This window comes from Crocodylus siamensis, chromosome 4, assembly GCF_052110815.1.
Source record: "Crocodylus siamensis isolate JL-2025a chromosome 4, ASM5211081v1, whole genome shotgun sequence".
Classification (NCBI taxonomy): Eukaryota; Metazoa; Chordata; order Crocodylia; family Crocodylidae; genus Crocodylus; species Crocodylus siamensis.
Window position 1 is genome coordinate 69,312,276 of NC_143398.1, and position 16,009 is coordinate 69,328,284.

General features: G+C 41.5%; 1 protein-coding gene across 1 annotated transcript in view; it reads left to right on the forward strand.

Annotated features, from left to right (window-relative positions):
* LGR5 (leucine rich repeat containing G protein-coupled receptor 5) overlaps nt 1–13,180 on the forward strand; it is a 129,744-nt gene extending 116,564 nt beyond the window's left edge. Inside the window, exons 17-18 of the mRNA XM_090042537.1 lie at nt 848–931; nt 8,951–13,180. Of these exons, the coding sequence (XP_089898663.1) occupies nt 848–931; nt 8,951–10,038 (1,172 nt within the window). The 3' untranslated portion in view covers nt 10,039–13,180. The remainder of the gene's footprint in view (nt 1–847; nt 932–8,950) is intronic.
* The last annotated feature ends 2,829 nt before the right edge of the window (nt 13,181–16,009 follow it).

The window sequence follows — 16,009 nt, forward strand, 5'->3', positions numbered from 1 at the left end:
AGGGGGCAGCCAGGTAAACACTCCTTAGTTATTTTAAATCTGTCATACACTAGCCAATTGCCTGTTATGAATAATATTGCCTTTTGCCTTTATAACATTCTTAAATGCTCCTGATTGTTCCAGTAAAAATTGATGGGAATTTTACTATTGAATTTAATGGGAGTAGGATGCAACTCTTGGACTGTGAGAATTGTTTCCTAATGTTTTCAAGGAGTGCCATCACTTTGAATGGACCGTACCAATCACCACCTCAGATAGTGATTTCTAATGTTTTGACTATGAAAAACAAATCAGTTAGCTTGCTATTACCAAGGGCTGCTCTATATGACCTAACAGGAAATAACAATGCTGGTGACCAACTCTTCCCAAAATTGAGAGGAAGTGAAATGGCTATAGCTAGGCTTCCCACTCAATAGGAGGATGGTTCAGGGCTTCACTGTCAGACACTGCTGCTGGCTTGGAAATATGTTCTGGGATTACATGTTGTTTATAGCAGTGGAGGTGTTTGGGTGTGAAGCATAAAAATAACAGAGCAGAAATTTTGAGAGATAGCATAGTAGTGTCTTTACCTAGTATTCCCCAGATGTCAGGAAAAGCCTCCTCTCTTCAATGTCTAGAGCATTTGAAGGACACCTTTCTGAAACTAATTATCTTTAGGGGACTGGGAATGCCATTTTTTACATCAGTCCTCCCTAGCTAATTCAAAACCAAACAGCCAACATCTGTTTAGGTTAAGAGACAGCAAGGCCAAGCATTAAACTTGGACAGCCACTTCCCAAAAGTTACACTAGTAAAGTTTCTATAGAACCAGAGTCTAAACATCTGGGTTTTTCTCCCGCCCCCACAGATGAACGTGACTTGGAAGATTTTCTGCTGGACTTTGAGGAAGACTTAAAAGCTCATCATTCAGTGCAATGCTCACCCCTTCCAGGTATGCCAAACAGATAGGAGACTTAAGGTTTCCCTGGATAGCTGATCCAGCACTATGAAATAGTGCAATGAGTTGCAATAATTTGGAAGCATAACTTTTCATTAAAGTTTATGAAACTCTTCAGTAATGGCATTTCCCATATGTCGCTTCTGTACCTTGGTTCCTGGAACTACTTGTACCAAAAAAATCACCCCTCCAGTTCTAAAGCAATTCTCTCTCTCTCACTTTGGTACTACCAATATGTTCCTGTAAGTCATTGTATTTTGCGCTCATGGAAAAAAAAGATAAGTCCAGTCACTCCAGCATAAGCCTGAAATTACTCTTTTGTAGCCAGTTGAATCATGCCAGATTTATTCTACTATAATAGCACTTATTCTACTATAATAGTTTGCTCCAATTTATAGAAGACAGGAAAATCCTAATTCTGTTGCCCTGAAAAGAACTTCTCAACTAAATTACTTCCCATTATTGGCATCGTCTTTACTGGACAGCATTTCCTGATAAGCCTGACAGTATGGATAGGAGAAAATAGGATCAGAACAGAGGAAGCAAAAAAACTCTTACACCAGTCCTACTAAATATTTGCAACTTTCCTTACAACGAAGTCATGTCTTGGAAGACTTTCCCTGCACCTGTGCTATCCTGTATGCCACTGGCCGTGGACACAGAGGGTGAGAGGTTCATGCAGCAGCCAAAACCTGTTGTCAGAGCTTTCTGCTTATCCAAAACAGCACATGCAGACTAGATCTAGACAACAGTAAATACGACAGCTCCCACCCTCCTTATGCACACCGATATTGGTGTGTAGGCATTTCCATTTGCCTGTGCTCTGGGAGTTTTGGCCAAGAGTATATGTAAGTGTACATACATCCTGGGATTTCATATGCCTCTCACCAAGGAAGAGTAGAGCAGGTTGACCACCCTCTCAATTCTTTTCAGCTGCCTTTGGCTCAAGATGGAGCTTCTCACTATCCAAGTTCTAATTTCCAGACTACCTCAAAGTTAATTCTAGTGTTAACTTAGTTTTAGTAGAGCTTAGCTTTGCCACTTGTTGACATCATGTAATTTTCCCTAAACTTTGTAATCCAGAATAGCCTCTGTGAGATTGCCTGGTTTCAGATCATGGTCTTCTTATGCCATGTCAATACCAGCAGCAGATGGACACTTGAAATAGCTCTGGTACTTGAGAGAATCCCCTCATCTTGAAAAGTAAATCCTTCACCTCCCAGATCCACAAGGACAGATGTACCCCCTAGGCAAATCTGCGGTGCTGGCATCAGACTCAAGACTCCAGGGTCCCTCTGGGCATGACTGCTGGGAAACAGAAATAGCATTCTCCAGCCAAGAGGACCAAAGAACTTCTTTAGATAAGGGGAAGGGCAAAGAGTGTTCCAGGGGCAAAACCCCCATGAAGAACTCCCACAGATCTCCTTCCTAACATCAGCCTGCCACCAAGTCTTCACAATCACAAGTGGAAACCAGTGCAGCTCACATGCCTTATAGCACCAATGGCTCAGCACCCAAGCAGCATACTGAGAACCTGATGCTTTTGGCACTGAAGTTTCCATCTTCTTCACTTCATTATTCTATCAACTTTCTACTCTAGCCGTGCACTCGATGATGCTGATATGCTTGATACCATCTACTATAGCAACTTATAAACTTGTGTAAATCCAGGAGGGAGTGAAAGTGCTGCCTTCCTCAAGCGCCACACACCACCACAAGCCTATAGTGAGGGTCACAGAGCCATCAGCATGGCTCTATGACAGGAAATAGTGCTGTATGAAATTCTGCCGGCAGTTTTGTTTGGAGCTCGAAACGGCTCGAAACGGCAAAACTGAAATGAAACAGAGACCTTCGAAATGGCCTTGAAACAAAATGAGGCAAGTTGAAACATTTTGAAATATTCAAAACGTTTTGAGTTTCGAAGCTCAAGCTGGGCTTTCCTGCAGGGAAACAGAAACTAAAGTAAGGACAGGCAGCGAGAAAGGGGGGAAGGACTGCTCTGATATTGACTGTGTGTAGCTGGCCATTGACTGACATCCTTCCCCGAGATCCCTTCCAATCCCAGTGCTCTGGGGGAGGAATGGAAAAACTGCAAAGAAGGCAGCATTGTTTGAATTTCCCTGCTTTCTGCCTTGGTGTCAGTTGAGCGATGGCGCACCTTCACACACACACACACACACACACACACACCCGTGTCACAAGTTTTGCCTGTCAGCAGCCAGAGGTGCAGGGGCCCAGAACCCCCCTGCACCGATCTCCTCAACAGCTGGCAGGCTTCATGGCTTCAGCAGGGGCTAGCAAGCCTGCAGCGTTCACCCTGCTGTGCCTTAACACACACAGTGTCACCCATGTCACAAGTTTTGCTCATCTGCAGCTTGAGGTGCAGTTTCCCCCAAACCCTAGTTTTCCCAAAACCGCTGCACCTATCTTCTCGAAAGCTGGCAGGCTTCATGGCCTCAGCAGGGGTAGCAAGCCTGCAGTTTTGACACCACTGTGGCTTAACACATACACGTGACATGATTTTTTGCTTTCAAGACTTTGAGGTGCGGTTTCCCTGAACCCCTGCACCCATCTCCTTGAAACTTATCAGGCTTCATGCCCTCAGAAGGGGCTACCATTCTGGCAAGTTGCATCCAAATCAGGCCAGAAATGACAAAGTTATAGGCTGTTTGGTGCATCCACATTGCATCCTATGGGTGAAATGTCCGAACAGTGTTGAAACACCAAAACTGTGTCAACGAAACGAAACAGAACAGCGGTTTCAAATCAAAATGAAATTTGAAACAAAATGCTGTTCTGTCGAAACAGAATGGTGCCAATTCACACAGCCCTAACAGGAAACCCAAATTAGCATCTTTGTTCATCCATTGATTGTGTCATTCCCCCAACTAGTATGCAGTGTACCAGGTTCTTTATTAGCTCTTCCCTTGACTGCAAAGTCAGCAGCACCACCTTTGTACCTTGCATGCTCTCTTTCCAGTAGCATCAGGTAATAGCAAAACCTTAAAATGCTCTCTCAAGAGTTGCTCCTCCACTTCTCTACTGAGGCCTATGGGAACTGTCAAAGGGAAGATAAGTTTTCTAGCAAACCATACTGTCCCCAGGTACCTTGATCAAAGAACTTGTTACCTATCCATCTATTCTTTGAAGAAATGGCTATAATTGTGCTCTAAGAGACATGGTAGATCTACCCTAATGTCCTCCTCCAGACAAGAGAGGGGTTTCCTCAGGTACCTACAGGTATTTCTCTTGAAAAGAATGGTTACATTCCTAAAAGTCCTAATGGAAGTCAAGAAACTGGAAGATCATTTTCCACACTTCCTTTTGTAAAAATGGTAATGCTCATTGACAAGGTGAAGACAACTTGGCTAGATTGATTTAGCAAGCATCTGCCATAGCAGCCACCACCTCCTGAAAGACTGACAATACCAAGTCCCACCTAAAAGGGCAGAGTACTTCCACAATCATGCTATAACCTCCTCCCTAGGTATGGTAGCAGCTAATGAAAAAAATCTCACCAGAATAGAAATAAAACCAAAGGACAGGAAGCCAAAGCCAGGAGATAAGAGTTTTGCTGTAAAGCATGGGCTTCCACTTCCCTCAATTCGTAAGTGAAACTCTGATTAATACAGCCTGGCATGCTACTGGCCTCTTTTACAAGAGCATACTGTTGGCTCATATTTAGCTTATGGTTCACTGTGACCAGTGGGTCCTTTTCACCAGTATTGCAAGCTAGCCGGTCCTTCCCCAATCTGTATTTGTGCATGTAATTCTTCTGTTCCAAGTACAGGATTTGCACTTCTTGTTCAATTTTATCCAGTTCATTTCTGACCACTTCTGCAGCTTGTCAGATTTCTGCATGCTATCCCTACCCTCCAAAGTATCTGCATCTCCACGCAGCTTGGTGTCATTCACAAACTTCCTAAGTGAGCAGTCAAACCCTCCTTCAAATTGTTAATGAAGATATATGACAGGCCCAGGACACACACAGGTAAACCCACTCAGTACCCCTTATAGTCAAAGTAATGTGCAAGTTGGCTGTAGGGCTCTGGTTTTCCCTAGGAGAAACACCAGTGGGCACATCTACATGAGATGCCATGTTGCCACAGTGATGAACTATGGTGACAGCTTGTTGCTATGGTGACAGTGTTGGTGGGAATAGACCATGAAACCACCACTACTGCACAGTAGCAATGAGCTCATTGCTACTGTGCAGTAGGGTCAGAAACGACCCATGCAGCACCAGTAGTTACTGCACAGCCATTTAGTACTTGCTAAAGCAAGTACTAAATGATTGCACAGTAACAACTGCTCAGTTGGGTACATATGTAGACGCACCCATTATGGAGGACTTGTTATTTAAGGAAGCAGAATTATTTAGTTCCAAGACAAAAAATATCAGATTTACCCAAAGATCCTTGTCTGCCTATGTCCTTAGACCAATACGGCTACAACCTATACCTCTTTTTCACTTTGAAGTACTTCAGGACAGTTCTCCAGGCCCTCAGTATATATGTTAAAAAACCTACAAGGAACAGCTCACAACCACTGGAAAGAGGCAAATGCTTCATTGGTTGAAGACTGCTAGCTTCAACATCCCAACCTACTTAATGACACCAATCAGTTGTTCCGACAGGACTGTCAAAAGACTAGAATCAAATCAACCTTATAGATAAATAGTAGTAACACATTCTTTTGGGAACCATATGGCCCACTGCAGACACACATTTTCTTATTTCATCATGGACCCGTCAGTCATAGACACCACCACAGCAAGGTATTTTAACCTGATTCACTCACGGCCTACCTTTATTCTTCTACTTTTCTCCCCACCCTGCTCCTCTTCAAAGACCCTTCTCATAATGACCTTCTACAACAAAAGATTCTATCACTAGGAGAAACAGAAGAAGCTCCCCTTCAATACTAAAAAAGAGGGTTCTCTACATCAATTACTTTTTTGATCCCTAAGAGGAAAGGGGAATGGTGCCCTATCTTGGATCTTCAAAGGGAATCTGAAGTTTATCCTCCCCTTGATAATCGCTTTCTAGGATTGAGGGAGCATCTGTTCACCTCCAAGCTGCATATGTCCACATATACTCTGGACTATGTCATAGGATTTGTGGTATGTCAAAATCATAACCATTACACGCCTTAGCTTTTGGTGTCTCAGCTGATCTGGGGTGTTCAAAGTACTTGAAATTTTAAGCAGCATACCCAAGGGTAAATGAAATTTAGGCGCAACACATACCTGGACAGCTGCAGGTGAAGTGGAAATCCCTTCAACCAAGTCAAGGTGCCATTTACTATTACACATTTAACCTGCTGCAGAACCTGGACCTGAAAATGAATTAATAAAAATCACACAAAATTCACCCCAGTTCAGAGACTCTTCCACACTTCACAAAATCTGTGGCCTATCCCCTCAAAACAGAGCTCGATTAGTCTGAACCTATAGATAGCATGCAGTCCTATTTGTCTAGTCCTGCCAGGTCATACAGTCTTGTTTACCTTCATAATGTCACATGCCAAACCACCTCCAATATTTGCAAGGGTAGCTAAAATCTGAGTTCTCCCCAAGCAAACATCGCTTGGACAAGCGCTTGATTGTGCCACCGTTATTGGTGTTGCCCCTAAAAGGATTAAGTAACCCTAAAAACACTTGCAGGGTAGCCCCCCTCATTCCTGTCTAGAAATATAGTGATAGATGCCTCATTGTAAAGGTTCATATGTAGGGACTCCAAAGGCCCAGCAGAGAGCACAGATATATTTCAACAGCTTCACATTTAGAGCAGTCTGCAATGCTTGGAAATCCTTCCAGCAGCAAATTTTGAGCCAGTCACTACAGATGATGATGGACAATACAGTAGCCACAATTGAGCCAGCTCTTCCTCCCTTGTCAGGAAATGATCAAGCAGGAACTGGTGAACTGGAAATCTGATCTCTCTTTCACTGGTCACTTAGATACCAGCAGAACAGCTTACTTTTTTCAGAATCACACTCCAAAGGTCCATTCTTCAGGATGGTTTTCTTGGACGTGGTGATCTCTGATTGACCTGTTCATAACAAACCAACAAGAAGTCTTGAACCTTTGGTTTGAGAGGAGCCCTGAGTGCACAGTCCCTATCAAATGACATTCCAATCCTATGGACAGGAAAGTATTGGTGTCCATGTCAAGTGATCCTTCCAATTTCCAGGGTGTTCCCAAGACCAAAGAAGATTCAGACAAATTGATCTTGAAAGCTCTTGTGTAGTGAGGGTTCTGGCTCCTAAACATTCTGTGCCTCTCACCCACTCAACACAAAACCATATCTCATCTTCTAGATCAGTGGTTCCCACCTTTTTTTGCCGCGACCTGCTGCTGGGAGTAGCAGCCTGGGGGTGTGGGAGCTCCCGGCATGTGGCACACCTTTTGTGTGTGTCACCACTGGCATTGCCCCCACAACCCTCATTTGGGTTGCAACCCAAGGTTGGGAACCGCTCTTCTAGATCCATTGTCACAGAACACAGGAATGATCAACTCCTGGACCTACTTTTCACTTGTCTGTGACATCTTGATCAATGATAAAATGTAGTAAAGTGGTAAAAGATTACTGGACAAGCTTCTGTTCTAAAAGATCCTGGATTATATATGCAAGATCAGAACCAAGATCCTACTACTTTTTGGAGTTGTAGCAGTTGGTCAGCTTATGCCTGTCAACAGTCTCAGCTGTCCATCAGTGGGATGACCAATATCATTTCCCCACCATAAAATGGCGAAGGGCCCGAGATGATTCCACTGGGAAAAGATCTAGTTTTGCTGTGAAACCTTAACATATTCTTCTCCATTGGTCTCCTTTTAAACCAATAATATCATGTTCATTCCTGCACATATTGGCTAAGATATCAGCAAGAAAGGTACAAGGGATCCATGTCCTGATAGCAGTTTTCCATCCTAAGGTATTTTTGAGGATCCATCCCAAACCCTTTACTGAAAGACCTGATTCAGCAGATTGACACTCTCATATCCTTCTGAAAGCCACATGCATCTGGAACTGAAGAACCTCTCTATGCTCTGAATACAGGCAGGCCCCAACTTTTATATGCAAAAGACAAGGTCATCTCTTTGTGACTATAGCAAATAAAATAAAGTACAAATAGATCTTTACTGAAAGTCTGTCCAAATGGATCTTTGACAGTGTAAAGACCTCTTGAGGAGATGGCCCTGGTGTATTTGCTGACATCCATCAGATAAGAACATGTTCCTCAGAGCTTCAGCTACACTAGTATCCTCATTGGGAAATGTATCCATTTCAGACAGCTGCAAAGCAGCCACCTGGAGCTTTGGTTACATGTTTACTTAGCATTACACAACATCTGTAGTATCCTTTGTGAACGTTACATTCAGCAAAGCAGTTTTTCAGTCTCTGTTCTCTTGAGACTCAGATTCTATTTCCACTTGAATTAGTCCACTGCTTTGGAGTCACTGGTACTGAAATGTGCATGTAGACAATCATTCAAACAGGAGGTCTTTTGAGACATGTGGTCCACATGCAACCCACCTTCCAACCCTTCTTCTTAGGAGTCCAATATACCCAGAATCACATTGCTGAGAGGAAACAGTACAGTCATTGCACTCTGTGCTTTTATCAGCCTGGTTGAAAATACAAGGAATCTCAGGGTACATGCATGCTACATAAGTACTGCTGGCCAAGGTCTCCAAGCTAGGAAGCAGAGAGGCATGTTGCACATCAATAATGGAGCATGCATTTGGAGAGCTCATCTCAAAAAACTCCAGTTACTATAAGTAAAGTAATTTCACATTCTGGAGCATAACAGAAGGATAGGGAATCTTACTGAAGTCCTTCCCATATGAGATACCAATTAGAATTTGATACTTAGCCACATGTGCTGGTAGGGATAAATACTTTCTACAGTAAAAAACAAGACATGGCAGTTAGAATTTTTGCTATTGCAGATTGATTCTTCATTTATATGCATTTCCTCTGCTCATCTTTTTTTTTTTTTTCATTGCAGGCCCTTTCAAACCATGCAATCATCTGTTTGGTAGCTGGCTGATCAGAATTGGCGTTTGGACCATAGTGGTTTTGGCCTTTATTTGTAACGCGCTGGTGACTGCAACGGTCTTCAGGTCTCCACTGTATATTTCCTCTATAAAACTTTTGATTGGACTCATAGCCATTGTAAACACACTAATGGGTCTGTCCAGTGGAATACTGGCTAGTGTGGATGCGTTAACTTTTGGCAGTTTTGCTCAATACGGTCCTTGGTGGGAAAATGGAGTTGGTTGCAAAATCACTGGCCTTCTCTTCATTTTTGCTTCAGAAACTTCCATTTTCCTCCTTACTTTGGCAGCTTTGGAACGTGGCTTCTCCATAAAGCAAGCTACAAAGTTTGAAACAAAATCCTCTGTTGCTAGTATAAAAATAGCCATTTTCTTTTGCTTTATTTTGGCATTGGTAATTGCAGTGGTGCCACTGCTCAGTGGGAGTGAGTATGGGGTTTCTCCACTTTGTTTACCCCTGCCATTTGGAGAACTCACAGCTATGGGCTACATGGTAGCTTTGGTCTTGTTGAACTCCCTTTGTTTTCTGGTGATGACTGTTGCCTATACAAAACTCTACTGTAGTTTGGAAAAGGGAGAACTAGACAATATTTGGGACTGTTCTATGGTCAAGCACATAGCCTTGTTACTCTTTACTAACTGCATTCTTTATTGCCCTGTGGCTTTTTTATCTTTTTCTTCCTTACTAAACCTTACTTTTATTAGCCCAGAAGTGATTAAATCAATACTGCTAGTCATTGTCCCATTGCCAGCATGCCTAAACCCTCTTCTTTATATACTTTTCAATCCCCATTTTAAGGAAGATCTAGGAAGTCTCCATAAGCAAACTTTATTATGGAGAAGATCAAAACACACAAGTCTGATCTCTGTTAATTCAGAAGATGTAGAGAAACAGTCCTGTGATTCAACACAAGCTTTGGTAACCTTTGCAAGTGTTGGTATATCATACGACCTGCCTGCCAGCAGCTCACTAATGCCATCTTATCAAATGACAGAAAGCTGTAACCTTTCATCAGTAGCATTTGTTCCATGTCACTAGTTTCAGTGGCAAAACAAAAGTTATCTATATGTTTACAAAATTTCCAGTCCCAAAATTAAGGATAGGTGTGCGTACATATGCTAGAAAGCAGGGTCAAAGGTGTGCTTGATTCCTATCACACACAGCTCCACGTTCCTGGCAAAACTGGCAACAGGCTGAAGTTCCCGCTTATAAACTCTCTCAACCCAGTGAAGTGTGATATAAAGAGGGAGCCTGAAAACTGCCAGTATTTACACAGTTTGCTCAGTTCTTTTAGAAAGAAGGTTAAAAATGCATCTCTTGGTCAACAGGAAAACAACACATTGAAGCAACAGAGTTCTTGGAGGCATGGCCAATATTTTAATTAAGCTATTAACTAAGCATATTGAGTTAGAGAATTAAAAAAGTTAAAGTGACAAAGTTCCCCAGCTAACGGAGTGAATTTGAAATCTAGATTCCCTGAATATTGTTAAATGCTATAGATTGGCAGTGGAGTGTGGTGCTTAAAGCGTGTTTCAGGGGAGAGATGGAAGCTGCCTATGTCCATGATTCAGCAAAGTATTGAAGCCAAGTATTGAATTTTAAGTATGCAGATAATCATGCTGAAATCCCAGGGGCTTATGAAAAACAGATTGTCAAAGTAATTTGATACTGTTTTTAAAAGCAGTTACAAATGCGGTTGATAAAAGTAACATTTATTTAATAATTCTACTGGTACCATAGGACATCTTCATAACAGACTAGGATAAAACAAAATGGTACATAAAAAGTTATTGAAAAGCAGTTGACTAGTTTCAGTGCGGTCATAAATGGCAAATCAACAATCAGTGGGCAAATACATGTTTTTCTGGTAAGGCTCCTTGTGGATTTTGACTCAATATTAACTGTATTTTTAATCACTAAGGAAGACAAAGATCAGTACTAATAAAGTGTTTAGATGACACACACCAGGAGAGGAGAAAATGATGAGGAAGACGGGTTGCTGATACACAATGAGCTGAATCAGTTGGTAAGCAGAATGCAAGCACATAATTTGTATTGCAAAGAGACAATTGTAAGGTCAAGTCATCTTGGAAAAAGGGATGTAAACTTTGGTGTGGGAGAAACCCTCTCCTGGGGAACAGCAATTTTTTTGGAAAAGATGCATGTCATGTGGATAGATAGCCAAACAATCTCGCTATGCAACTAGACCAAAAAGGTGTACAGATCCTTTCATGTGTACGCAGGAGAATATGAAGTAGAAATAGGAAGAACATATCTATTTGGCATTTGTTGCAACTGCTAATGAAATAGTGCATCAAATTTGTGTGTCCATGCATCAAGAAGGACAGATAAAAATTGGAGAAGCTTCAGAAAAGAACCAAAAAGAATGATTACAAGTTTAGAAAATGTGGCTTATAGCAAGAGATCCAGGAGTTCAATATTTTTATCTTATTAAAGAGAAGGTTAATAGATTAATTGATCACAGTTTGTAAGTATCTGCATGAGGAACAGAAATATGATCACAGATGTTTCTTTAACAGACAAAGGATGGCACAATCCACTAACTGGAAACTGAAGGTAGCTAGAAGTTCAGACTAGAAATAAAGTGTAGATTTTTAAACAGCAGGAGTAATTAACCACTTGAATAATTCACAAAGGCTGCAGTGGATTTGCTATCACTGGGAGTCTTTAAATCAAAATTAGACGTGTTCTAAAAAAAAGGTTCTCTAGTTTAGCTATAGCTATTGGACTTGAAGGAAGAATTAATTCAAGGGAGGCCTTTAGCCTGTAGCTCATAAAAGCTAAGAGTAAATGGCCACAAAAATAAGTGAATTCCTTGCTGAATCAGAACCATCATGATTAGAAAGGAGACCCCCAGCACCTTGGCTCCTTTATTTTTCAAATCTTCTAAGCAACATAGCTCCCGCTGCTCTGTTTGGAGACTAGCATATACCTTGATCTAACTATATTAAGGGATTCCTTCAATCCTATTTTCCCAGAGATGGCCCCTTTTCTTCAATGAGTAGCTCAAAAAAATGCTGTTATGCACATATTCAGAATGAAATGGGGATGGGGTGGTGGGAGGGGGGGGTCGGGGGAAAAACTTCAATAAGCAAAGCTTTTGAATGGGCCAGTACCTACTACTTAGTTTAAAGGTCACTCCAAGCTCCAAGGTGGGCAAAAGTAGAACATTAAATTGAATAACATTAAATAACATCTGAATAACATAACAAGGTGAGATGAGCCAAATAATGTAAGGTAACCAATTACAGATGATTGGTCGTTATATGTTTCCACATCTGTAATTTCCTGTCAACCAAGGATGAGTTTCACAAAGAAAAGTCTGTCAACAGCTTCAGACACATCTAGAAATACCAGCGTGAATGAAGAAAACACATTTTTTTTTAGCTTTGTAGTTACAGATGGCATCAGGTTGACTTTGGCTGACGTGCATCCTTGGGAAAAAAACAAACAAATGGAGAAATTATGTATGATAAAGCTGGCTGCATGGTTATCTTAATCCTTTTCTCCTGTGGCTTTTGAAGCAGTACAGCCTGCAGCTGGAAAATGATTCCTGAAACCACTTTGGATCAAACAGAGGATCAATTGCCCATTGCACAATGCTTATTACCAAGTTTATTTAGCTTTATTTTAACGTGAGTCCATCTGTGCTGCACTGCTAGATGTCAGTGAAATTCCTTTCAGCTCACTATATTTAAGAAGTTTGTAAAATGATTTGAGAAACAAAATAATGTTATAAATCTAAAGACTAGTTTAAAAAAGCTACTTCTATTAGAACTTTACCTTGCAGAAAGTCCTAAATGAAAGACTATGCGTCTTATTTTTATAAGCATGTTTGAATTATTTTGATCAGATATTTTAACTTGGAATTGTTAAAAGTCATTTAAGAGATTTTTTAAATAAGATTTTGTAAATATAGAGCTGTATTTATTACTACAGTAAAATACAACCATGCTAAAGGACGTGATAATAAGCCATGTACAGTTTCATACTGATATTTGCTATATTTTCTGCTCATTTTACTAAATTCATTATCTGTATATATTATATGTAAATGTGTAGTGACTGTAAATAGATTATATACTTTCTTTTCTATCAGTGTTCCAAAAATATATGTAATTTGTAATAAAAATTCTGACTAAACATTGGAAAGCATTTTGTCAGGGTCTGACAGTACAATGAATCATGTACAGCCAAAATTAGTGGTTCCCAAATTTTTCAAGCATATGCTTTAATTTACCAGAGTAAGATTTCTGAAATTCTAGCCAGAATTTAAAATTAGAGGTAATTTGTCCTATTGGGGTTCTGTGAGAAAAGAAGAAATCTAGAATAGGGTTGTAGTTCAACATAAAAGTAAATCCATTTACCAAAGATCCTCATCTCCTTTATTGATCATCCTGCAGCATTTTACCAAGCTAAGAAGCAGGAGACTAAAAGGAATGGAAAGATGTAAAACAACTAGGAAAAAAGCAACACTGCAAAAGAGAATTAGAGCTTCTGAGTACATTCAAGCAGATTGTCAATATACATGGGAGTCTGCTGCAAAATTCTTAGGTATGAACAGATGTTAGAAGCAACTTGTACAGGTTTTAAGTATAAAATGATAGAAGAATAGAAAGCAAATGGACAGTTGATTGAGACCAACTAGGAAGGTAACTGAAGAAAATTAATTTTGTGAAGGGATCTGAGGGCAGAAAGGTTACGAGGGACACAGAATCAGAAAAGAGTGGGGCATGAGGAAGTCTTTTGTGAGAAAGTGAATTTGAGAATGACACAGGAGATCAGGTGACAGAGCCCAGCACATAAGCCAAGGAGGAGATGCCTTCTACAGATAAGACATAGGCAGGTAAAACACAAAAGTGAACATATGGAACTTAAATTTGATGTGAAAAGCAGCTGGAAACCAGTGTAGGCCAGAAAGGTGGTTTTGGTTGCATTACGCTAGCTGGTCTTGTGGGAAGAATGTGAGAACAAGTTAGACTGTAACAGAGGAAGGGGACATTGCATTATCTGAAACAAGAACTATTAGAGGGATGTAAAAATGGGATGGATTTCAGGGCTATTATAGAGGGGAAATGAACATGATTTAATGAAAGGCTGAGCATGGGAGGAAGACGAGAAGGGAGCAAAAAAATGGCATCAAGCTTGTGGGCCCAAATAACTGGAAGGATAACTATGTTGCTCCTCTTTTTTAATTTTGCTGCAGTAGTGCCTAAGGGAATCAGCTTTCGATTTGGACCTCACTGCACTGGACAAACATAACAAAAAGGTGGTTCCTTCCCTGAAGTGCTCACAGTCCAGCCATGATGGTATTAACAGTGATTTTTATGAGGATTATTAATTTATACAGCTCCTAGACAAACTGAACCATGTTAGGGCCCCAGTGTGATAGATGGTTCACAAGGTGCAAACCGGTTTCTCATAAATTGCAGATATGAGACTAAACAATGCGAGAGGGCTAAACAGCAGAGACAGAAATGAAAGCCATCTGGGCTAATACAGGAACACAGGCCTAGAACTCATCAAGTCAAGTTACTTGTATTCACAGGTAAGCAACTGTCCTAATGCAGGGATTGGCAAGGCTTTCTGAGGGCAGGCCAGAATGACCTGGCTTGGTTGAAGGCAGGCTGGTGCTAGGACCTAGCCATAGATGCTTCCAGTTCTCCCTGCCACCAGTTATCTCTGCTACTTAGCTACAGAATGGCATGGACAAAGCAGCCAGCTGCAACATGGCACAGAAAGGCATGGACAAAGCCCCCACTGTCAAAAGCTGATAAAGCCCCTTCTCTCTGGACCAGAACCAGTAGCTTCCCAGACCAGATCCAGCCCACAGGTCATAGACCACCTAAAAGGTCCAGAACATCATATCTGGTCTCTATCACACAACGTAGCCAGAAAGCAACTTATTAAAACATTCCATATCACATACCATAGACATAGAACAGAAGTAATAATGGCACACTTCAAGAAAAATGGAAAGGACCAACATAAACCTTAAGGTAATGGGGATTATCCCAGGTTCCCCTTACCTATGCCAAGTACAAAAAAAAAAGTTGCAACTGCATAAAATAACTTTTTTAAATCTAGATACATCTGCCTTAACACTAGGGCTAGGGACAGACATTCAAAAAGCCGGAGCCTGAATCGATTCAATATTTGCAGGTTAGTCTAACCTGCAAAGCGTGAATTGATTTGGGGGTGGATAGACATTCCCTTTTCATTTCAGATATGCAGACACATGCCTGCAGTTGCTACAGCAAGAAGCTGGGGGTGCTACAGCAACCCTCCCTTCCCTTCCACAGCGCTGAGCTGAGGTAGAGCGTGGCCAGGCCTGGGCAGGATGCTCCGACTGGGGAGGAGTCTCCTGCAAGCAGCCCAGCAGAGAGTTGATAGCAGTGTTTATCACCCCTAACTCAATGTTTATCAGCCTATTAAGAAAACAAAAGCTCCTCTCATTAGTTCAAGCTCTTCTTTAACAACTGTTTCCAAGGAAGGAATGGAGGGACATTACCAGCTACCTGCTGATTAGCTCCAAAATGCCCTAAGCTGACATGATCCTGTCTACCTTTGTCCCATTCCCCACAGCATGGACTGTAATCAGCATGTGATCTGCTAGCTAATGCTGGGAGGTATCTGTGTAAGGCAGAGAGGAGAGGAGAATCACTGCTTCAGCAGGGAGTGGTGAGGGGGAGGCAGGAAGCAGGAGGAAACCATCCAGATGCCCTGTACAGTCTCTGCCAGAGGTGCAGCCAGGGAGCAGAGGAGAGGGGCCAGACCAGCCCTCTGGAGCAAAGAACCCTGCCCAGCCCAGAAAATATACCAAGATGCTGGGAAACTCTGATTTAACTTAAACCAGCAGACATTGGGACAGGCATTGAATAAATTAGTTTGAGCCAAATCAGTTAAGTCTGATACTACATTCAGACAGGTTCATCTGAAACTGGTTTCAGCCATTTTCAAACTGGTTTATGTACACTGAACATCTGTT